This window comes from Poromitra crassiceps (genome assembly GCF_964638095.1).
Source record: "Poromitra crassiceps genome assembly, chromosome: 29".
In the NCBI taxonomy this organism is placed as follows: Eukaryota; Metazoa; Chordata; class Actinopteri; order Beryciformes; family Melamphaidae; genus Poromitra; species Poromitra crassiceps.
The window spans coordinates 5,875,447-5,899,909 of NC_139641.1; the positions used below are offsets into that span (position 1 = coordinate 5,875,447).

Sequence of the window (24,463 nt, forward strand, 5' to 3'; positions counted from 1 at the left end):
CCTCTTCCTTAACCATCTTCTCCTCTGGGCTCTGCAGAACCCGTATTTCCCCCTCAGCAGCTGCTTAGGGATTTCAGGTCTGGTGCCGTGGGTCACACCACACTGTCAAGAGGAGGAACCGAGGAACCCTGTACTGAACTCGCAACAAGTAACTCCCATGGCAAGAAAAACAATCAAGAATGTGCAAATCCACATTGCTCTAAGCCAAATAACATAGTTTACTACTTTGATCAAGAATCATCTAGAAAAAGTAAAGAAATGGGCCCATAGAAAAGGTTGGAAAGAGACACAAGATAAGAAGAGCAGCTCTGGCAGGCTGCTGCCCAGGGGGGGAGCAAGTCTCAAACCACGTGACGACTAGTACATCTCCCGGTAGGTGTTGACTCGTGGTAGTAAAGTTGACTCGTGGTAGTAACGTTGAGTCGTGGTAGTAACGTTGAGTCGTGGTAGTAACGTTGACTCGTGGTAGTAACGTTGACTCGTGGTAGTAACGTTGACTCGTGGTAGTAACGTTGAGTCGTGGTAGTAACGTTGACTCGTGGTAGTAACGTTAACTCGTGGTAGTAACGTTGAGTCGTGGTAGTAACGTTGAGTCGTGGTAGTAACGTTGACTCGTGGTAGTAAAGTTGACTCGTGGTAGTAACGTTGACTCGTGGTAGTAACGTTGACTCGTGGTAGTAACGTTGAGTCGGGGTAGTAACGTTGCCTCGTGGTAGTAACGTTGACTCGTGGTAGTAACGTTGACTCGTGGTAGTAACGTTGAGTCGTGGTAGTAACGTTGACTCGTGGTAGTAACGTTGAGTCGTGGTAGTAACGTTGACTCGTGGTAGTAACGTTGACTCGTGGTAGTAACGTTGACTCATGGTAGTAACGTTGACTCGTGGTAGTAACGTTGACTCGTGGTAGTAACGTTGAGTCGTGGTAGTAACGTTGACTCGTGGTAGTAACGTTGACTCGTGGTAGTAACGTTGACTCGTGGTAGTAACGTTGAGTCGGGGTAGTAACGTTGACTCGTGGTAGTAACGTTGACTCGTGGTAGTAACGTTGACTCATGGTAGTAACGTTGACTCGTGGTAGTAACGTTGACTCGTGGTAGTAACGTTGACTCGTGGTAGTAACGTTGAGTCGGGGTAGTAACGTTGAGTCGTGGTAGTAACGTTGACTCGTGGTAGTAACGTTGACTCGTGGTAGTAACGTTGAGTCGTGGTAGTAACGTTGACTCGGGGTAGTAACGTTGACTCGTGGTAGTAACGTTGAGTCGGGGTAGTAACGTTGACTCGTGGTAGTAACTCGTGGTAGTAACGTTGACTCGTGGTAGTAACGTTGAGTCGGGGTAGTAACATTGACTCGTGGTAGTAACTTGTGGTAGTAACGTTGACTCGTGGTAGTAACGTTGACTTGTGGTAGTAACGTTGACGCGTTGTTTCATCGACTAGTCTATGCAACCCCTAATTCACACCACACAGACTGCTACAATATCACCTCTTTGACTTTAAAACCGCCATGTCTAGTGCATATGGCAGATTCGGAAAAAGTCGATTGATACCCCCCAAAAATGTATCCCATTACTTTAGTCTAGCTGGAGTATACAGTACCTGAAGTGCAAAATCAACTTGGGCTTGTTTTATACTTGTTTTAGAGATACATCTATGTTTACTATCTACCAAGTGGAAGAAAACTATCTCAGAACAGTAACTGAATGTCCCATCTCAAGCCGAAGATGCTAGCAGGATATATACAAGCTGGGTGCTTTCAGTCTCTTGGCCACTTCACTGGTTTGTCATTCAATGGCTCCGGGCTCAAAAAAGATATGAACATTCATGATTAACTTTCCATTGGAGAACCTCGTCACATGTTACTGTAGCGCCTCCCGGCTACAGCGGTGGTCGAGGCTTACAATGACAGGTCCCGGTCCCTTTTGTGAGTGTTGTAGCTGCTTTGACCTCTGACCCGCGGCACTTCAGTAGCAGGTGCGAACGAGGAGGATGCAGAGGATGACGACGGTGATGATGGTGAGAGCGGAGAAGAGGAAGATGAGGCCGGAGAAGACGGGTCCCGCCATGGGGAGGATCGTCTTCGCCTCGGACGGGATCATGTTGGACATGCCCAGCATGTAGCCCAGGGCCCAGCCTACACTGGTGTCCTTCACCTGGAGAGGCGGGGAGGGGAGAGGAGAGGAGAGGAGAGGAGGGGAGAGAAGGGGAGGGGAGATGAGAGGAGGGGAGAGGAGAGGAGAGGAGAGGAGAGGAGGGGAGAGGAGGGGAGGAGAGGAGAGGAGAGGAGAAGAGGGGAGAGGAGAGGAGGGGAGAGGAGAGGAGAGGAGAGGAGGGGAGGGGAGATGAGAGGAGGGGAGAGGAGAGGAGGGGAGGTGAGAGGAGGGGAGAGGAGAGGAGGGGAGGTGAGAGGAGGGGAGAGAAAAGAGGAAGATTCACTTTTGTCATTTTGTTCTACAGATTTCTCACACCTTCTTAAAGATGAAAACATCCTTCTCAATATACTTTCTACAGGTGCTACTTTATTCCTTCAAAAGTTGCAGCTGTCATAGATTGTGTTGCAAAATTGATTTCTCTGCTGTTGACAAAATGTGATAATTGTAAGTCGCTTTGGATAAAAGCGTCTGCGTGCCAAATGACGTAATGTCATGAAATTCAAGGATTTTCCAGTCCAAATTCCCTTCAGTTCAACGACCCAACGCAGCATCGTTTGAGACACGGATCAAAGTGACTGTTAGAAACACTTTGGATTTCCCCTGAAGTCAACAGTGTCAAAACAGGCCTGTCGTGACAAACTGAACCGATCCCCGGGGCCGTACGTGACACAGAACAGACGTCTGGTTTCTCTGTAGTACAGTGTGTCTGCTTTGTAACGCCCTCTTAAAGGAGCTTTCCATGTGTCCCGCTCCAGATCCCCCCAGAGGCAGGAGCGGGCACAGCAGCACAGTATCTGGCTTGTTGGCAGCTTGTGGAATGTGGGGGAATAGCTCCGGGCCCAGTGAGGGAAGCCCCTTGTTTTCAGTGAATGAGTCATAAAGGGTAATATAATCATGTGCTATTTGGAAACAGTGACTGTGATGTGTAACTTGTTTCTGGAGGGCTACTTTCTTGTTACCCGACATGAGTAATGGACTGACTGTCAGCCTGGGAATCTCCTTCTACTGAGGGACCACCATTGTTAAAAGAGCCTTCGTGTCCCCAGGGTGCAGGCATGGAATAAATCACTCTGGCATTGACTTTTTTTGTCTGTTAGATGATGAGTATGAGAGGCATCCGTCTCTGCATGCATAGCTCCCAATGTGCGGTCTAATCCGCTTAGCACGGGGAGCAAATCAACTCTCAATAACTGTCAAACTATTCACCATTCATCTAGTTTGACAGTTATTGAGAGTTGATTTGAGTTAATGAGTTATTAATTTGAGTTAGTGTGGACCAGTGATGTCACTGGTCCACACTTTAACACTCAATAACTGTCCAATTAAATGACAGACTTTCAAAACCGTTTACAGTTTTCTGATATACTACTGATGTTCTAATGATACAAAGCTGGTTGAAAATGGGCGGAGTGTTCCTTTAATGTGCTGCAACGTGTCAGCCCAAGGACAGCCCTTCAAAACCTATTGTCATATTGATGTATTTTCTCATATTATTCTCTCACTCTTTGTCTAATGTGAGAGCTTTTGTTGCAACAATAGAGAATACATGATAGAGCATGCAGCAGATAGAATAGAGTAGCACAGTGTCTAATGGGAAGAAATTATCTTTGATTTCTGTCTTCTTCTCCCTCTTAAAGACTTCGTATAGAGAGCCAAAGTCACGCCTACTTCCTGCTTCAGCATACGAACCAAAATATCAATGTCGGTGAACGGCGAAATACTTTTTTTTTTTTAATCCTGTTGGAATTGTGCCATGAAGTCCACATGTGATTTTTCCTCAATTTAAATGGGGACTTACCCCCCCCAGATATGTGACAAAATGGCATGCTGCTTGATTAAAAAAACAAAACAAATAAAAGAAGCAGAAGATTGTCTCCTCTTGTCTCACTACACTCTTTGGCTGTGTTCAGAACATTGTTTGGTTCAGACTGGAAAAATAAACCGGAAACGGCGCCATGACACTTTTCCCCGCATAGAGGAAAACACATTATATCAGAGTGTATCAGAGATAGAGTACGTTATAAATATAGCCACATTATACACAACTAACCAACGCTGGTCGTCCGTATGGAAACAGTGTTACTCGAAATGGCTAAAAGCTATATCAATTTGGTCATTCAGTGGCGTTTTACTGCCATGTAACATAACTAACTAGCCGCTAACATTAGCCACAGTAGGCGATTACCCACGATGCCTTGCGCTGTTAAAGGGCTTGTGCTACAAACGGGTCCATTGGAGTGAATCGAGATGTTGCAACTCTCCTGGTGTGAACTACAGTAATAATGACATGGAGGCCGTGACATAACAGACAGCCACATTTGGGACATTTTGGTTGGAGGCAAAAAAAAAAGCAGGTTTGAACCCATAGAGGGCACTTTGCTGCCTGAAAATGATACACTTTGTACAATTGTAACAGATTGGTCTTAAATGTGGAGATTTTGACCAGAACCCTTCACATACCACACCAAAGCTTAAAAGCTGAAGAAAAAGTGTTTTGCATGTCAAGAGAGCTGCAGTTTGTCGTAAAACGCAAACGTCACATTTTCTCTCGTCTTGCACAATATAGGTCACACCAACACCGACATGGCCTAGCGGGAGAGAGAGAGAGACTATGACTTCACTTGAACTGATTTATAACTTATAGTGCAACCGTTTTATGACAAACTGCGACTTTCTTGACTTACAAAGCTATCTTTTAAATGGAAAAACCATGTAAGGGTTAGGGTGGTGAACGGCGAGAGACAATCATTTTTTTTATCTAGTTTGAATTAATTCAAACGAGATAAAAAAATGATTGTCTCTCGCCGTTCACAACCACTCATATTTTATTTTATTTATTTTATTTTTTTACATACGTGCACTGCCAAGAGTAGCGGCAGCATTACTGTATAAACCAGAGACCAGACTATATCAAAAACATAAACACACAGTGGCGTCTTTCATGCATGCTAGCAAGCGAAACTGCTGTCTGTCTGACCACAGACTGTAGAAAGAGACGCAGGATAGCCAAGCGAATGTGATTGGATGAACGTTTGACGCTATAGGCCAATCACAGGCAGAGAGGGTGCCTCCAGCCTTCGCCATCATCCGGAAAAAAAATATCGCGTACCGCAAGGCGTGTGACTTCGGCTCTCTATTGCAGCTCAGATACAACAGTGTCTACCATCTTTCCTTTTTTGACCCACCTCTCTTTGGAAGTATATGTTTCTCCAGGTCTCTTTGTCGAACTTGTATCCGTCCGCCAGCAGGGTGAACACATAGTGACCAGAGTAGCAGTACGTCTTGAGGAATCGCTCAGAGATCCAACGCTTCTCTTCCTTCAGCTGCAAGACAGGAGAAACAAAGATCAGAGTCTGAGGTGCATGTTCATGTTCATGTGATGGAAGTTCTCTGTCATTTAAGAGACTTGGAGGAAAGAGTTGTCTTTGATTGCTTGCAAACAGACCTGATGTTCACCCACCCCAAAGTGTATGAAGCAAAAGGCGCATAACAGCAGTTCTAGACCCCTTAATTGAAGATATGATATCATGCTTGGCACATGATCAAATAGAACGGTAAAGTTCCAGAGATAAGGAATTTCTTGTGCTAACGAGGACCAATTAATTTAGCCACTAGCAGCTATCTTTCTCCAGATCAGGTCCAAGGTATGACAGAACTGGTTTGCCAAATCACACAGAGAGATAAGATCACATAACAGAGAATAGAGTCAGGGATAGAATATTATTATAGTATAATTTCCTCCACAGTTGAGTGAAGAGAATGTGAAATGCAGAAATAAAAATGACTGCAGACGGACAACAAGTTGCTGTGACAACAAGCCCAAACTGAGTCTGTCAACATGGCTGTTGTTGGCCGTGTTGACAGCAGTTTCAGCAGTTCCCAGTCTTCATCTGTAATTATTATTATTCCTTGGAAACAGCGGCCACTACAGGTCACGGGGAGGTAATTCTGCAGCAGTGTCAAAGATGTTATTGTTAGAGAACGACTCTAACCTTGCAAGGCATGCTGGATTTGCACGAGCTCATGAGACTAGTCAGCTAGCATGGAAACAGCGGCCACTACAGTACATTTTAACATTTTACCAGGTATACATACAATTTACTACTTAAAACTAACGAGTAGGGGGGTGTAAAAGCGCTCGTCTAGCGGAGACCAGGGCCGTTTCTCAATACCATGAGAATGCGTTCTTGTTCTTGTGTTCTTGGGGAGAACGTTCTTGCTAGTCGTTCTTGGAAGAATGAACTTGCTAGGTCACAAGCACACATGTGTTGGCAGTTTGAGATGAAGCGTTCTTGAGGGTATTGTGCAATACCAGCGCAGAGGCCGCCTGCAGTACTACAACAAGCCCAGTGTGTTTTTTGGGATCTTGGTGTTGTGAGGAGGATGAATTTCATTTTTGTGTTTCATTGTCCCATATACAATGATTTGAGAAATCCTTTATTTGAGAAAATCCAGTTGAAGAATCCTGATTCGTTTTGGCTGTCAGAAGGTCATATGTTGAGTTGGCTTTTTGAGAAGGACATTTTTGTTTTAGCCAGATTTATAGAAAATGCCTGGCGACTAAGACAGGGAACATTGTACCCAGTATAATTGTATCTCTTGGAAAGTGAATGTCTCAGTGAAATGCCCTTTCCTTTCTTTTCTTGATTCTGTATAAAGGTATATTATGATTTGTTGTGTGGCCATCTTGGCGATTGTAATTATGATATAGTGTCTTGTAAGCCCATATGGGCTGGGCACCCAGGTGCATGACACTTAAATAAAAATATCAATCAATCAATCAATCAATCAATCACTACACAAATAAAAAGCTCAGCTGATTTAGATGCAGCCAATTGTGCTCTGGGGCTTTTTTGCCATTTTTTGCCATAAATGTCCGTAAAGTGGCACTTATTGAAACCTACTACCCTGCTTGTAGGCATCAAAAGTCATCAGAAATTAATTTAGTGATGAAATAATATATTTTAAGCGTTCTTGGCGAAATGTGAACTTTGTATTGGAACAGCACTTGGGCTGCGACTGATGACGTTTCACAGGGACACAAGAACGCAAGAACACACAAGAACCCTTATTGAGAAACGGCCCAGGATTCAATTCCCGGTAGCGGTACTTCCGGCTTGGTTAGAGGTTCCTACAGACACAATTGGCCGTGTCTGCGGGTGGGAAGCCGGTGGGGTATGAGTCCTGGTCGCTGCAGTAGTGCCTCCTCTGGTCGGTCGGGGTGCCTGCGGTGGGACGTGGTGGGGGGGGGAATAGCATGATCCTCTCACACGCTATGTCCTGCTGGTGAAACTCCTCACTGCCAGGTGAAAAGAAGCAGCTGGCGACTGCACATGTTGCACCGCAGTGAGCAGGTGCTAGTCTACAACTCTCCCCAGATCGGTAGAGGGGGTGGAGCAATGACCCGGGACAGCATGGGGGATTTAATGCGGCATTATTGGAGCAAAAAGACTGCACAGTTGTGAGTTGGCCAAATACAATTTGAGAAAAAATGGGAGAAAACAATTATATAATAAATAAATAAATAAATAAGCAAATAAATAAATAAATAAATAAATAAATAAATAAATAAATAAAATGACTCATTATACAACTACTGGTAAAAAAAAAACATGTTTCTGCCTGTATAGCATATTACTCAGTAATTAGCAGGTAATGAGCAGTCTATCAGTGTTGTAAGTACCGTTATTGCATACAAAAGAACCACTAGACTAGACCTTACAATACAATTACTGGTAAAAAAAAAACACTTGTATTACTCCGTAATGACCAGTCATTGTAAAGCTATTACTAGTTATTACATCTATTTTACTCTTCAATCTGCCTCCTTCCTTTGCACTGTAGCAGCAGCAGGCAAATTTGAGAAACGTACAACTGTCCAGTGTGTGTGGCAGAATTCCTTCACTGCAGCCTCGAATCCCTCCAGCTCTGAGGTTCTGTTCATCCCCAGAGCCCTGGCAGTGAAGAAGAATCCAGCATATGCCTTGAGGGGACAACAGACAGAGTTGTAGTTCATTATTATGAATGCACCCTATACAGTATATGTCTGTGTGTGCGTGCAGCTTGTGTCACAGTGGGTTACCATAAACTCCCCAGTGACGGGTGGCTGCTCGATGCCATTGAAGGAGCAGTTAGTAACTGCTCCAGAGCAATTCGTGAAGTCAAACAGGGACTTAACGACGCTCCCGCACTTGTCCGAGTCCGGAGCCCCCACCATGAAGATGTCTTGGTCTGGGTTGTAGTTGGCTGGCTTCTCTGTGCACTGCGTTTCGTAGATGAACGAGGCCTTCACGGTGATGTTGAAGCCCTCTGCGTAGCACGGGTTGGGAACGTAGGTGGGGTCTTGCGATGCCTGGTGGAGAAGGGGAGATGAAAGGCAAGGACCCAACACAGACACATATCAATGTTAATTACTATTACAATTACCGTAAATTCCGGACTATAAGCCGCACCGGTGTATAAGCCGCACCTGCAAAGTTGACTATTTTTTTCTTATATAAGCCGCACCGGACTATAAGCCGCGGGTGTTTTAATGTTTTATTTTTTATTTTTTATTGTGTTTTAATGTTTAATTACCATATGTAAGGGTTCATGCACAGAGGGGATTGTCGGGAAAGAGATGGCTGTTTGAGGAAGCTCCCATTTATTAACATTTCAACAAAACAACATAACACAACACCACCTGTGTTGTTTTTTACAGTGCACACAGTGTCATACAGTGTGGTGAAAAGAGGGCAAGAGAGGAAATTAAAACTTATTATAGTTATATAGGATTTATAGTTAGAAAGAGTGCTAAAAAAGAGAGATTTTTTTTTTTTTTTTTTAATCCATAGATAAGCCGCAGGGGCCAAAAAAGGTAACCTGACGCTGCCAGATGGACGGTATAGCTCCACATAGGTTTCACTAAACCAGTCGATCTGGGTTTGAAGTCACCAGACCCGCTGACGGAGGCGGGCACTTTGTCCAAGCTACTTGGCAGGTGATTGGATGACCCATCTGTCTATCACCGCTGGTGGGTGTTAACTTCAACCAATCAGATCGCGGAAGGTGCCTGTGGATGATCTCCGTGGTATTCATTGATTGAGTCCTCGCGGTCGTAAAGTCACCTTCGAAGCATTTAGTTAGATTATAACGAACTAGTTGTGTGGCTTAGCCTTCCCAAATGTTGAGGGTCGTTTTTTAGAATTTAATACATAGAATTGGGAACGTTACATTCAATTTCATTCACTGTCTGTCACTTCCGCGGCGGCAGCCATGTTGACGAGTGAAAAGAACTACAAAGACCATGTACCCACTACTTGCCCAGACGAGCCAGAGCCCGCCTACGGCCGCCGCTGATTGGTCGAGCCGGCATGGCTCGACCAATCATCTTAACTGCCTGTGCAGGTCCAGACCGTCACGGAGAACCAAATGCAATGTGAGTTCACGTGACGGGCGGTTTACCAGGCTACAAAAAAGGCCAAAAAACGGGAAAAAAGGTGCGGCTTATAGTCCGGAATTTACGGTACATTTTTATAATGAGAACTAGCGGACTTTACAGATAAGTTAAAAAAAAATCTATTATTGCACACAATCTATAAATTCAAGCACTTTCAATGACCCATGTCTATTTTCAAAAACTTTCAAGACCTTGATTTCAAGGACCAGTGGGAACCCTGAGAGGAAGAGGGGAGTGTACCATTTGTTTACAATGTTTCTTATGATGGAACAATGTGCTTATCTCACAATACGATTTAATACGTGATGAAATTAAGCTAATATCACAATTTATTTGTCTGCCCCACGATACATATCGTCACATTGGGGCCATTTACACCTGGCATTAACATGTGTTTTCTGTGATCAGATTGCAATCAGATTGTCTTTTATCACTTGAAGGTGTAAACACCCCCAAAACGCATTGAAGATGGATTGCAATCTGATCGGCCAAACCACCTCCGGAGGTGGTCAGGGATGCATTGTGTGTACACATTGAACACAAGTGTAAATGCAATGTGTCCTCTCAATCTGGATACAGCAACTTTATGCAGATTGAATGAATTTACAGTCCCAGTTAGACAGGCATTAAATTAGATATGAGTTCCAGTTTTATGGGGGGAGTTCAGTTGAGTTTAAGAGGAGGTAGTTTGTGTGTGTGTGTGTGTGTGTGTGTGTGTGGGGGGGGGGGGGGGTTGTTGGTGATGTCCTTGGCGGAAGGGGTTTCCGGGCCTTGTTGGTGAGGCTGATGGCGGTTGGGAAGAAGCTGGTCTTGTGGCGGGTGGTTCTGGTCTTGGCAGACCTCAGTCTCTTGCCGTGGGGGAGTGTCTTAAAGAGTTTGTGGCCAGGGTGGGAGGGGTCGGACATGATCTTGCGAGACCGCTTCAGTGTCCTGGCTGCGTGCAGGTCCTGGAGGGATGGCAGGTTGCATCCGATTATCTTCTCAGCGCAGCGGATGATGCGCTGAAGCCTGTTGATGTCTTTGAGAGTGGCAGCAGCATACCAGACGGTGATGGAGGAGGTGAGGATGGACTCAACGATGGAAGTGCACCATCGTGGCCTTTAGCCTACGGCCTTTAGCATGCGCAAGCAGTGCTGCACTTTTACACGCATAACATATTCTCATAGCATCTCTCCCTCTAATTACTATGAGCTTCAAGTTAGTATTTTCTTACAAGCTACCAGAGATACAGTAATGAATTTTCTCCCAGCCTAGCTGGATGATCAATATCCTTAACGACATAATGCATCCTTGACTGGTCTCCCTTTGCCGGTTAGCAGCTCAAGGACAGATTATATAGAGACATAGTGAATCCTTGAGAGATCCCGTCTGTGCATACACACACACACACACACACACACACACACACACACACACACACACACACACCAAAGACAAGCTGTGTGCACCTTGACTATTTTGTCCAGAACCTTCTTCTCGACCTCGTTCTTGCCGTAGCAGAGGAAACTGTGTGTGTAGACGTTGTAAGGATAGCCGTACAGTTTGACCGGCATGTAGTCGGTCCCCGTGGCCCCGTCTGTGACCGCAAAGGCAATCTGGGTGGACGCCCCGCCGAGGTCCATGGACCCCACTGTCTTTGCCCCGTCAGGACGGACATAGGCGTTCCACAGGTTCTTCTGCAAACACAATGGAAGAAGGAGAACTTTTGCAGACCTTTTATTATGGTGGCCTACAAACTGCTGATATAACACAAATTCACATTTTACAATAGAGATTATGAATAGAGATGTTAATTCCCCCCCCCCCCCGATTTTTTTATCCCCCATTAGTGCTAATTTAATTTATTTATCCTGGTTGCTGCTCCACCCTCTGCCGATCTGGGGAGAGACAAAACTGGCTCCATGCTTCCTCCGAGACATGGGCAGTTAGCCAGCTGACCAGTTCCCCTCCCTCTGAACAGGCGCCCTTAACGACCAGAGGAGGAACCACATTAGCAACCAGGATATTGCATGTTTTTGGTGAAGGGGGTTCCTATATGAAGGAAACCCCCGGGAGGCACGGGGAGAACATGCAAACTCCACACAGAAAGGCCCTTTTGAAGACCCCACCCGGGCGGTGGGCACGCGAGGACATGCGGACGGGCACGCATTCCTTCAGCGCTCACAGCGTCCCAGGTGGGAATCGAACCCAGGACCTTCGAGCTTGTGAGGCGACAGCGCTTACCACTGCACCACCGTACCCCCTCATGTTTGTTGTTGTTGATGGTCAGAGTGAAATGTTATATGATCTCTCTCGATTCTAAATATAGCTGAATCACTTTGTTTGAAGTAAACTATTTTTAGAAGCATTTTGCAAAACGTCTACAGAAAAATGGCTAGTGGTTCAAATAATAATAATAATGGTTTGTGACGTTGGTACTCTATGACAACTGGCAGGTAACAGCAAGTTGACTATTTGAACAAGTTGACTAGTTTAACACGTTTACTCGCTGACTTCATGGATTCCAGCATTAGGGTGATGTTGTTCACTTTGAAACAGCCCTACATACCGATGTCTTGGAGGAACTCGTAGATGTGTGGTTTCTGCAGGAGACCCAGCTGGCACATGCAGGTGAGAGCGTTCAGAGCTTTGTAGATGACAAACTCCTCTGCGTCACTCAGGCCCTGCTGCAGCAGAGGCTTCAGGATGGACGAGCTCTGCCAGCCTACGTAGGCCGCCACACCTGCATTACATTACATCACATTACATTACATTACATTACATTACATTACATTACATCACATTACATTACATTACATTACATCACATTACATTACATTACATTACATCACATTACATTACATTACAGTCATTTAGCACATTTTAGCACTGCCACACCTGCATTACATTACATCACATTACATTACATTACATCACATTACATTACATTACAGTCATTTAGCACATTTTAGCACCGCCACACCTGCATTACATTACATTACGTCATTTAGCACATTTTATCAACAGTAGTGAAATCAACTGTGCAACACAGTCTATGACAGCTAAAGCTGTGTTCACACCGAGATATTTATTTTTCTCTCTGTCGCTCGATTCAACCCTTTGGAATCGCTCTGTCGCTGTGTTTAAATCGCTCGTCAACAGGCACAATAATTGACGGACATCTGGGAGCTATAACGTTATGCAATGTCATGATGATATTTGTCCACTACGAGCCACCGTAGTTGTTTACAAGCTAAGCCTATCAGCGTGCTCCTAACGCGAGCTCTATACCGGTAGTACAGACTTCACTTCATGTCAGCTGTCAGCCTGTCAATCAGCTGTCAATGCGGTTTGTTGCCACACAATAAACCAGCGGTTTGTTCCAAGCCAGTGTGATCCTTGACTCACTCTCACACGGCAGCCAATCAGCGTTGAACAGCGAGCGACTGATGCCAGCGTAATTTCGCTCGAGTTGGGATATTTCATCTCGGGCGCGACGAGCGTATTTTCTCCCTATCGCTCTGTCTCTGTCGCTCGGACGCCCAGCGATTTTTCTCCCGGGCGAATATACGCTCAATCGCTCGTTTGCATTGACTTTGTATGTAAACTCGATGCCAGCGAAAAACTTGAATAGGTCGGTGTGAACGCAGCTAAGACTGTTTGAAAGGAATACAGTAGCATTTGTAGAAAGTAGTTTGAGAGAAGGAATAATTAACATGAGGTTTTTTTTAGAAGAACAGGAAGAAAGATGTTAGTTCATGTTAATGTTAGCCTGCGCCTAGACTCAGCCCTCAGTCTTAATCCGTTTCACTCCAGTAAGACTGAGAATATTACTATTTAAATCTTTGCATAACGTTAGGTGGCGCTGTTGGAAGCCTTGCATCGGAGAACCAATCATGAGTGTTGTGTGCGGGCCTGCTTTCTGGAAGCAGTGACGCTCATGCAGAACCAGTGTCTCGCAAAACATCGCCGCGTTTGCGGAGAAACATATTAATCACGTAGAAACAAACATAACCTGTTAATAGGATGTGTTTCATCCGGCCCCGGCGGCTAGAGGTCTTTTCCCCAGCGATAAGCCAGACTCCCGAGGCTAACGTTACAGAGCCTGCTGATGGCTCACAGTAGCAAGCGGACCACTTCCGGGTAGGAAACATTATTGTAAAATAAACAACAGCTATAAATTTTGTTTGGAGCATATCAGCTTCATGCTCTGTGTTAGGACTATGATAAATGGCATTGCCGCTACCAAATAAAATTCTAATAACAAATGTAGGCATGTCTGCTGCCGGCCGTTCTCGGACAGACAGTTTCTGACAGTGAAATTCCCAGACGTTTGGTGGCGCAGCTCACCAAACGTCTGGGAGCCGAGACTAGCCTGCGCCACACAAACCACACCAAACACCAGCACAGAGGAGACAGGATTACTGCCAACTGTGCTTTTAGTGGGGCAGTAAAGCAGAACAATTTTGCAGTACAACTCTAAAGCCTTTATACCCAAGGTTCCTCATTTCAGGGTTTTCTTGCCCAAGGTGCAGCGTAAGGCTGTTCGATTTTGCCTAAAACTAAAATTGACGATTGTTTCTCTCAAAACTCGATTTTGATTTAGATTTTTTCATACTATATATCTAAACATTTGTTGCTCTGCAGAGCTCTTTTTTCCCTTTTTTTTCCACAAGTGACAATTTACGCTTTTACTCTGAAGGCAGAACAACCCACCTTCCTGTTTTAGCTTACCGCTGCTATGCCTAACTTCCCTGGCTGTTGCTTGCTAATCTGCAGTCACTTGACACTGGTGGATTTGATCGAGCACTCGGTGCTCTGTTGGAGGGATACTCTTGGTTCGATGACTCTTGCCTGTAGCGTGTGCCTCCGCAGTGTCTAAGCGACCACCCGTGCTCGGAGTTATATCTGTACTAGAATAACACAAAGTCACAACAGGAATGCGGGGAACTGCGATAGCAGTTAGGGGGAAATTCAGACACACAGGGTGAGTCAGCAGAGGCTGCTAACTTACAGCCATTTACCTTTATTTATACAGGGGGAGTCTCCCTGAGAGCAATGCTCTCTTTTTCAGGAGTGCCCTGTTCACATTCACACACACATTCATACCTGGAAGCTGACCAGTACAACCACAGTCTGATCTGCTGGCCACTGAGCAGCTCCACTGGAGCAGTTGGGTTAAGGGCCTTGCTCAAGGGCACCTCAGTGGTGGTAATGAGGGAGGGGCAAGCGCTGCCTTTTCACTTTCCCCACCCAGATTTATCCTGCCGGTCCCGGGGATTGAACCGACGACCTTCCGGTCACAAGCTCGCTTCTCTAACCATTGGGCCACCACTGCCCCGCACCACAGCCATGAAGCAGCAGAAGCAGAATCTATCAGTACTCGGTGGCCTCACGTGTTGTTTTGTTGTTATGTGAACTATAAAGGCAACATTTAATCGTCCGGTGATAACGTCTGTGTTCGTGTGCGCGCGTGAGTGTGTTGTGGCAATCGTTATCTTGTAGGCTACAGCCCACAGTGCAACAAGCTGCGCTCAGTGCTCACACTCTGTGCTTTTTGGTCGGAGGTGTTGAAATAAGTCCATTGCGCTGCTGTCTTTAGTAGCCAGTATCACAGCCTCTAGAGAGACTTTACAGCGGGGAGAATGGACAAGTAACAGCATGCGTACATGAGAGAGCCGCCCAACCGTAACGTAATTACCCTAGTTAAAGTGTAAATCGATTTTACAATTTAAATTTTTTTAACATCGTCCTAACTAATTAATTCGATTACGATTCAAAATCGATTTATCGAGCAGCCCTAGTGCAGCGGCTTCAAATTTGTTATACATAGTTATTTTAATGCAGCTTTATAAACGTAACGTAACATAACGTTAACTTCATAACCCAAACAATTTAAGACCTGGCAAAATCGTATTTAAAACATTTTACATGGTACACAGTCGAATTTTGGTATTTTTCAACCTACTATTTTTTTGTATTTTTATTAACGAAGTAATATGAACAGAAATCTTTGAAATTGGTGCAGTATTGACCAAGATGACTTCAGTTCAGTCACTTTTCACACATGCCCCTACTAGGGGTGGTGCCGATACCACTACATCTGCCATGAGACGATTTCAATATGATTTGATTCAGGGGGGCTGCGATCGATATTAGACGATATGTGTTAATTAATTTATATCAGAGAGGAGCGAATATCCTCTCCCTCTTTTTCTTGCTGCCATGGCTCTTTCATTGTTTGTATGTGTAAAGAGGTGCGCTTGGGGAGAAATGGTGACAGACGTGGCGTTGAATTACAAAATAAAATAATAGAAATAATGTTTATTTCTTATGGCGTCATGGCGATTTGTATCAGTGCTGTTCATCGATGCTATTTGTTCGTTGATCATTGAATCGATGCATCGACGCAGATCATTGGCATTCTGGGGATGCCCAGAAACTGTCCAAAAACTGCTTGAGGGTTCAAATCAAGATTGAAAATCAAAAATCATTCCGGAACTGACACCCGGTCCTAGTAAAGGCGTTGAAAGACTTGTGGAGAGCGTCCTTACCCACGATGCTGTCGAAGAAGAAAGACTTGTGGAGAGCGTCCTTACCCACGATGCTGTCGAAGAAGGCCCCCCGGAGGTGCCAGTCGTTCTTGTCGTTGAGGAAGGTGATCATGTGGGACAGCAGGACGTCGTTGGCTTTTTGCCGGCCGAAGAACACGCAGAGCCGCGTGATGCCGTTCTCCATCAGAGACTGCTTCACGATGTTCTCCGAGTCACTCAGGAGGGTGACCACCTTCTGCTGCACCATCTCATGCAGCGCCTGCAGCTCTGAGGAGGAGAAACACACAGACAGCTGCAGCTCTGAGGAGGAGACTCCACACGCAGAACACACAGACAGCTCGTCACCAGAGCTCTCTCTGAGGAGGACACCACACGCAGAACAGACAGACAGCTCGTCACCAGAGCTCTCTCTGAGGAGGAGACACCACACGCAAAACACACAGACAGCTCGTCACCAGAGCTCTCTCTGAGGAGGAGACACCACACGCAAAACACACAGACAGCTCGTCACCAGAGCTCTCTCTGAGGAGGACACCACACGCAAAACACACAGACAGCTCGTCACCAGAGCTCTCTCTAAGGAGGAGACACCACACGCAAAACACACAGACAGCTTGTCACGAGAGCTATCGGACTTGTGACTCAACTTGGACTGGAGCATTCATGCATTCGGACTGGGAAGTTGGAGACTTCTTTGGTGACTCCGACTAGGACTCGGGGACTCGGGGAGTCGAGTTGAGACTCGACTTCGAGATGTAGTGACTTGATGACAACGCTGTCAACAATACTATACTGTGCATAGAGACACGGCGGAGCGCGTCGTCATTCAGAAACCACGCCCAAAACGGGGGGGAAACACAAACTCCCGTCCAATCCTGGCGTTCTCCTATGTCGTGTGCATGGCCGGGTGTTGCACAAAAAGATCGTATATACGGAAGATGAACACTCCAACTCACTTCATTGACAGTAACATCCACATTTTTCTTCTCGCCAATTCTCAATGGCTTCCTTGTTTTCCTCGGGAGTACAACAAAACTTTAACTGGCGATTTTTTACATTTGTTGTCTGCGCAGCCCCACCACACAACAGCTTTTAGCTATGTTTAATTCAAGGAAAATGACGCTGGTGTGTGGAGATGAACGGAGCTTTTCCCCCGTGATGGGCATGGCCTATTTCATGCAGTGTCTCTATAGAGAGCCGCAGGGATGACGTATTTTTGTAGTCAGAACGCGGAAGTCCCGGACTTCGTGGTTCTTCACTGTTTCTGTCTATGGGATTTTTGAATGGGTTTTTGCCGCGATGCTTCAAATAAGGTCTCTGGGCAACGCAAGATTAATCCAACGCGAACCAGAGTTCAGTCGGATAATCTTCACACATGAGGACCACTTTCATGAGTTTTGTAGCGTAAATGCGAGCCCTAGAAGTAAAAAGCTCGTGCTAAGCTAATCCAGAACTACACACAGTGTCGCATAGGCTTCCACGTCACGTCACCACTCAACCTGGACTGTTGTTGATGTGTGCGCTGCTGTGCACTGATTACCCCGGGCTGAACGGGCTGAACCAGGTGAGGGAAAGAGAATTTCCGTGTTCGTCCTTTGAAGTGGTGACGTTATTGACGTATAATATCCCCGTCGACTCAACAGTGTAGTCTCATTTAGCCGTTTGCTACCTAGCCGCCCTTTTAACGGCACGTAAAAGCTTCAAAACTCATAAAAGTGGTCCTCATGTGTGAAGATGATATTACTAAACACTGGTTCGTGTTTGATTAAGCCAGCGTTGCCCAGAGAGATTATTAGAAGCATCGCGCCAAAAACCCATTCAAAACTCCCATAGGCGAAAACAGTGAAGAACCAGGAGTGTTAGCATCGATGATTTCCGGACTCGTTCCTGCGGCTCTCTATAGGGCAGCATGATTATGGAGTCTATGTGGTACCTGAGTCGTAGTTGTCGTTGGGGTGCAGTGTTTCCTCCACGTCCTCTCCGCTCCCGTCCTGCTCTGTGTTCACGTTGTTCTCCTGGACCAGCTCCAGGAAGCGCAGGGCGGTCTCTGCCAGGTGGGCGATGTTCTCTACACATCCACACACACATCCCACACACATCCACAGAGGAACACACACCACACACACACATCCACAGAGGAACACACACCACACACACACATCCACAGAGGAACACACACAATCAGACTGGACCTGTACAGTATAGAGCAGAGGTTCTCAAATGTTTTTCAGCCAAGGACCCCTTACAAGATAGAAAATATACCGGGGACCCCCTCATTCTGATTTGTGATTTTGGGCTAAGCTTAATTGTTTCCACGGTAACGTGCTTGACTTTTAATTTGATAGGTTTGTTATTAGAATGTAATCCATGAACCATTTTAGATTTAAAGCATAAACTATTTTCGTTGAACTATGAAGATTTTGCAAAAAAAACGCCCCCAGCCAGGCTGAGCCAGCTAAACCAGCGTCTATGACGAGACGTGGCCTCAACCTATTGGTAAGTAGCAAATAGGGCTAGGGTTAGGGCTGGGTTCAAAAAATCGATTCTCCGATTTTTATTTTAATCCTCGATTATCGATTCATATGTTCAGAGATCGTTTTTTTTAATTATTATTATTTATTTATTTTTAATAAACAGGCTAAAATATTATGCTGTGTGTGGTAGTTGAAACATAGTTTCAAGTTGACGTTTATTTATGTTTGTAGTTGAAACAAAAACATAAATACTGTAGGCTACATGAATGGAAATGTTTGATCATTAATATCTACTTTTAGAAATGATATAGGCTGAAATCAAATCACTGTGCATATGTGAAAGTGTCTTTATTGACAGATGAAAAGGCTGTTATTTACCCTTTGTCACCACCTGGTGAGTAAATATATGTGTAACTAAAACCATTAAAATTGACAACAGGTCTGCAACTTTTTTCCCCATGTATCTACTTGGCTGGTTGGGAACAGTCATGTAATTCAGGGTACAGCTCAAAAAACACGTTTTGGTATCACTAACCAAATCAATATTGAAATTGATCGAATCGGAATCGAATCGAAAATTAATCGATTCGCAACCTTGTGAATCGGAATCGAATCGATTCTTGAAATTTGAACCAATACCCATCTCTAGCTAGGGTATCCCTTTTAAAGGCCATGGCACACCAATCTAACATTCTACAACAAACACAGACAAACCCAGATGTTTGTGTGGTGTGCCATGGCTGCCTGTCCTTGTTTGGAGATGTTTGGTCAGATTCAACATGTTCAAACCTTCTTTGTCTGTGTTTAGCCCATGGCACACCGATCAAACATTATCCAACAACTGCCAACAGCAGTTGTTGGATAATGATTGATGGGTGTGTGCCATGTGCTTAACACATTGAATGCCAGCCATGTTTTCATTCCTGTAGGTAAGTTGTGCCAGGGGTGTTTTTGACGATTCTGGCTCATTTTAGAACAGCCCGAGGATTCTTTTCTGTTAAGAATTCATGAACACCAATCATCTAAAAATAACTAATAGAATGTGTGCTTTCTCTGTCTAAAAGAGTTAGTTTGCAGAGTTAGTAGTTATGTAGATATTAGCCGTTGAGTACAGCATGGTTTCAGCGTCTGGAAATTTATTCAGAGATAAATGGCTTTTTGTGAAACAGTCACTTTAACCATTCATTTTTGGCATCAGTAAGACCGTCAGACATTCTAAACAATAGTTTTGATCAGTAATTTCCTCCATAACAACAGGAAACACCCCTCTCATTCAAACTCCTCCCTCCGTGTGTCTTCTCCTCCTTCCTCCTGGCTGTACAGCGGGCGTGTCAGAAGCGCTTTTGCTGCTGCCTGCCTGTGTGCCTGCCTGCCTGCTTGCCTGCGTGCGGACGCTCCTTGTGCGAGTCAAGATGGGCCGGGGAATGCGTGGGCGATGGGCAGATGTTGATTCTGGCCTTTCTGAGGTGTTTCAAAGTGTGTTTCACCTATGATCTATTTTGCAAATCGCTCTCCGCTCTCTGTGTGCTGCTGCCGGTGCGCGGCCGCTCTCAGGCAAGACAAGTCTTGAATGGATTACTGTAAAATCGCCACGGCATTTCCTTGAACGGCTTGGTCCCGCGGCAGTTTTTTCTTTGATTTCGGTCGTCTGGGGGAGCACTGTCAACACTTAGTGGGTCGGTAAAATAGATTATACACATTATCTTGCTCCAATAGTGATCTCGAAGATGTAAAAGTTGTTGATTGATGTCCCACCGTCAAAAAAAAAAAAATGTTTATGTAAGACGAGTAAACTCGGCTCTGGCACTTAAGCGTTGGATTATGTAAGACGAATTATTTCGGCTATGGCACTTAAGGTGTTAAAAATGACGAGATATGATTTTTCGTCCGTATCACTCCCATATGGCCCTCCTCCCACTGACCTGCGTAGGCCAGCCTGACGATAGTGGCGTCGTCCTGGGCGAGGTGAGCGATCCCAGGCAGGATGTACTCTGGGTAGATGTTGACATCGTTCCTGGGCACCTCCTTCACCAGCGCCAGCAGCTTGGCCAGCGTGCGCACAGCCTGAGCGTAGAGATGTGTCATATCATATCGTTATCCATGTTAGGGATGGGCATTTCTAGCAAAAACACTATTCGAAATTCGCTGGCCAAAGTCGACTTTTAATCGAAATTCGAAAATAAAAATTAAATGTAATTTTTTTTTTTTTTTTTTTTTTTTTTTTTTAAGTGAAATGTTGCATTGTCTCCCCTGATTCTAAGTATAGTCGAATCGCTTGGTTTGAGCAAGTAAAACTATTTTTATAAGCATTTTAAGCAAGGTTTATGGAAAAATGAATGGCGGATGAAATCCCATGAAGAGGGAGAGGTTGCTTATAAAAATTGTTTTACTTGCTCAAACCAAGCGATTCAACTATACTTAGAATCAGGGGAGACAATGCAACATTTCACTCACAAAAAAAAAAGAAAATATCGTATCGTTATCCATATATAATTATCACAGCCTGAGTGTAGAGATGTACCATATCGTATCATTATCCATATATCATTATCACAGCCTGAGTGTAGAGATGTACCATATCGTATCATTATCCATATATCATTATCACAGCCTGAGTGTAGAGATGTACCATATCGTATCATTATCCATATATCATTATCACAGCCTGAGCGTAGAGATGTGCCATATCGTATCATTATCCATATATCATTATCACAGCCTGAGTGTAGAGATGTGCCATATCGTATCATTATCCATATATCATTATTACAGCCTGAGTGTAGAGATGTACCATATCGTATCATTATCCATATATCATTATCACAGCCTGAGTGTAGAGATGTACCATATCGTATCATTATCCATATATCATTATCACAGCCTGAGTGTGGAGATGTACCATATCGTATCATTATCCATATATCATTATCACAGCCTGAGTGTAGAGATGTACCATATCGTATCATTATCCATATATCATTATCACAGCCTGAGAGTAGAGATGTACCATATCGTATCATTATCCATATATCATTATCACAGCCTGAGCGTAGAGATGTGCCATATCGTATCATTATCCATATATCATTATCACAGCCTGAGCGTAGAGATGTATCATATCGTATCGTTATCCATATATCATTATCACAGCCTGAGTGTGGAGATGTACCATATCGTATCATTATCCATATATCATTATCACAGCCTGAGCGTGGAGATGTACCATATCGTATCATTATCCATATATCATTATCACAGCCTGAGCGTAGAGATGTACCATATCGTATCATTATCCATATATCATTATCACAGCCTGAGTGTAGAGATGTACCATATCGTATCATTATCCATATATCATTATCACAGCCTGAGTGTAGAGATGTACCATATCGTATCATTATCCATATATCATTATCACAGCCTGAGTGTAGAGATGTACCATATCGTATCATTATCCATATATCATTATCACAGCCTGAGCGTAGAGATGTACCATATCGTATCATTATCCATATATCATTATCACAGCCTGAGTGTAGAGATATACCATATCGTATCGTTATCCATATATCATTATCACAGCCTGAGTGTAGAGATGTACCATATCGTATCATTATCCATATATCATTATCACAGCCTGAGCGTAGAGATGTACCATATCGTATCATTATCCATATATCATTATCACAGCCTGAGCGTAGAGATGTACCATATCGTATCATTATCCATATATCATTATCACAGCCTGAGAGTAGAGATGTACCATATCGTATCATTATCCATATATCATTATCACAGCCTGAGCGTAGAGATGTACCATATCGTATCATTATCCATATATCATTATCACAGCCTGAGCGTAGAGATGTACCATATCGTATCATTATCCATATATCATTATCACAGCCTGAGTGTAGAGATGTATCATATCGTATCGTTATCCATATATCATTACAATCAGGGTATTCAGGGGAGATGGACTGCCGTGAAGCTAGCTGCTGCTATGATCGGCCAGAGAGAGAGAGAGGTGACGTAGAACCCTTGCTATATATATGAGAATGAACTGACGTCATATCTGACGTCATTGCAGATGTCATACTTTGACTTTGACTGACCACGTCATACTAGAACTTGACTGACGTCACGGGGTGATCAGGTTATGCATGTGTGGCCTTCTGCTTGACATTTGGTCAGGAGACCTCACATGAAACAGCGAAGTTTGTGTTCAGCAAGATCATTTCGAGGAAGACTTTTATCACTTTTGAAGCATAAGTGCAATTTTAACGCAATTTTCAGAAAACGCTTCAAAAGTCATAAAAGTGAAGTGAAGTAATTGGTGAAAATTATATTGTTGAACACAAAGTTAGCTGTTTTCATCAAATTTTGTTAACCACAGATCTTATTTCAGGCATTTAACCAAAATCCTCATAGGTTTTTGGAGGGGGGGGAAATCCCATTGCCTTTTACACCTAGGAACCAGGAAGTGCTAGCGTCCAGGTCTTCCGGACTCCTCCCTGCAGTACTCTTATCAGCCACCCCTACCTGGACTCCTCCCTGCAGTACTCTTATCAGCCACCCCTACCTGGACTCCTCCCTGCAGTACTCTTATCAGCCACCCCTACCTGGGCTCGAACGCGCGGCGCGGGGTCGGTGCAGAAGTGCAGCAGATAGGGCGTGATGCGGTCCAGCAGGATGGCGGGGGCCAGCCGGGGGCCAGGTGCAGCAGCAGCTCCAGAGACGCCAGCTTGGAGTCACAGGAGCGCAGAGTCTGCAGGCAGGACGTGATGACGGACACTAGGACCATGAGGCCCTGCTCCTCCCTCCGCTCCACCCTCTCCGCCTCCGCAGGGGAGGAGGAGCCTGCAGGGAGAGAGACACACCCACACTTTAATACAACAAGTACAATACAAGCTCCAAGTCAAGTTTCAAGTTTTATTTATATATAGCTCAGTATCACATTACATTACATCAGAGATGTGAAAAATAGACATATTCTTTACTTAAGTAGAAGTGCAGTTACTAAAGTATAAAAGTAACAAGTATTTTGCCCGGCTCTTTCTGTTCAAAGCTAACTGAAACGGACGCCATATTAAAGGTATACTATGCAACTATTTAAAGGGGGACTAACCCCCCCAGATTTCCTGCGAAACGGCTCTCCACTCGATCTGAAAACCCCGCAGGCAATATGGCCGCCCACACTCCTCTCCTTACCTGGCAGAATTCCTCCCCCATAAAGTAACATATCTTGGCCAATAAGTATGTAACATACAAAATAAAACAACCCGTAATATCTTAATTTTATGTAGAATGCAGAGGACATGTAACTGTTTAGTTAAACTTGCATTCCAGGAATATTGTGCTCTAAAGATGACGATAGTGGCTCGAGACTGTTTCGTCCTGAAACCCACACGCTTTGCGGTGGTGGTTTTAGCGTAACCTATGTGGGATTCGAGGCGTAACGATCTATTATATTATCGGGATGATAGTGTTTCCCGCCTGGACGAGACAAGCAGCTGGACCATCGCCACACCAGATAACGCACCGTGTGACTGGAAAAGCACAGTTGCACCTCTGGAAATTATAGGTTAATTCTTATTGGCTGTTTATACTTTCAAATAGTACTATTACAGAAGCGATGGTTTTGAGGGAAAACGTTTGTATAAGTCTATATAATGTTTTTGAATGAAATAGTTGCATAGTATACCTTTAATATCATTTGAAGACTGCATTTTACATTATTATTTCATAACGTGGTGAATGCATGAGTCACAACATGTACATAAGAGCATTTTGGAGCTGTTGGAATGTGTATTTGGTGACTTAATTAGTAGGCTAGCCAGGACCATAGACTACCATTCATTGTGCTAAG

The 24,463-nt window shown here is 44.4% G+C and overlaps 1 protein-coding gene and 1 pseudogene across 2 annotated transcripts in view; both read right to left on the reverse strand.

The window, feature by feature from the left end:
- Positions 1–1,960: 1,960 nt before the first annotated feature.
- LOC310800016 (ectonucleoside triphosphate diphosphohydrolase 3-like) lies at positions 1,961–12,085 on the reverse strand (the record flags this gene model as incomplete). The annotated part of the gene is made up of 6 exons (XM_083662615.1): positions 1,961–2,149; positions 5,335–5,472; positions 8,022–8,132; positions 8,232–8,501; positions 11,036–11,263; positions 12,077–12,085. 6 exons carry the CDS (start codon positions 12,083–12,085, stop codon positions 1,961–1,963), a joined length of 945 nt encoding a protein of 314 aa, XP_083518741.1.
- Positions 12,086–12,127: 42 nt separating this feature from the next.
- Positions 12,128–24,463, reverse strand: part of LOC310800017 (phosphoinositide 3-kinase regulatory subunit 4-like) — a 21,461-nt pseudogene continuing 9,125 nt past the window's right edge. Inside the window, exons 6-10 of the transcript in view lie at positions 23,217–23,454; positions 20,517–20,658; positions 18,054–18,188; positions 16,166–16,387; positions 12,128–12,309 (exon numbers count right to left, since the gene is read on the reverse strand). The product of the transcript in view is annotated as a phosphoinositide 3-kinase regulatory subunit 4-like (transcript). The remainder of the gene's footprint in view (positions 12,310–16,165; positions 16,388–18,053; positions 18,189–20,516; positions 20,659–23,216; positions 23,455–24,463) is intronic.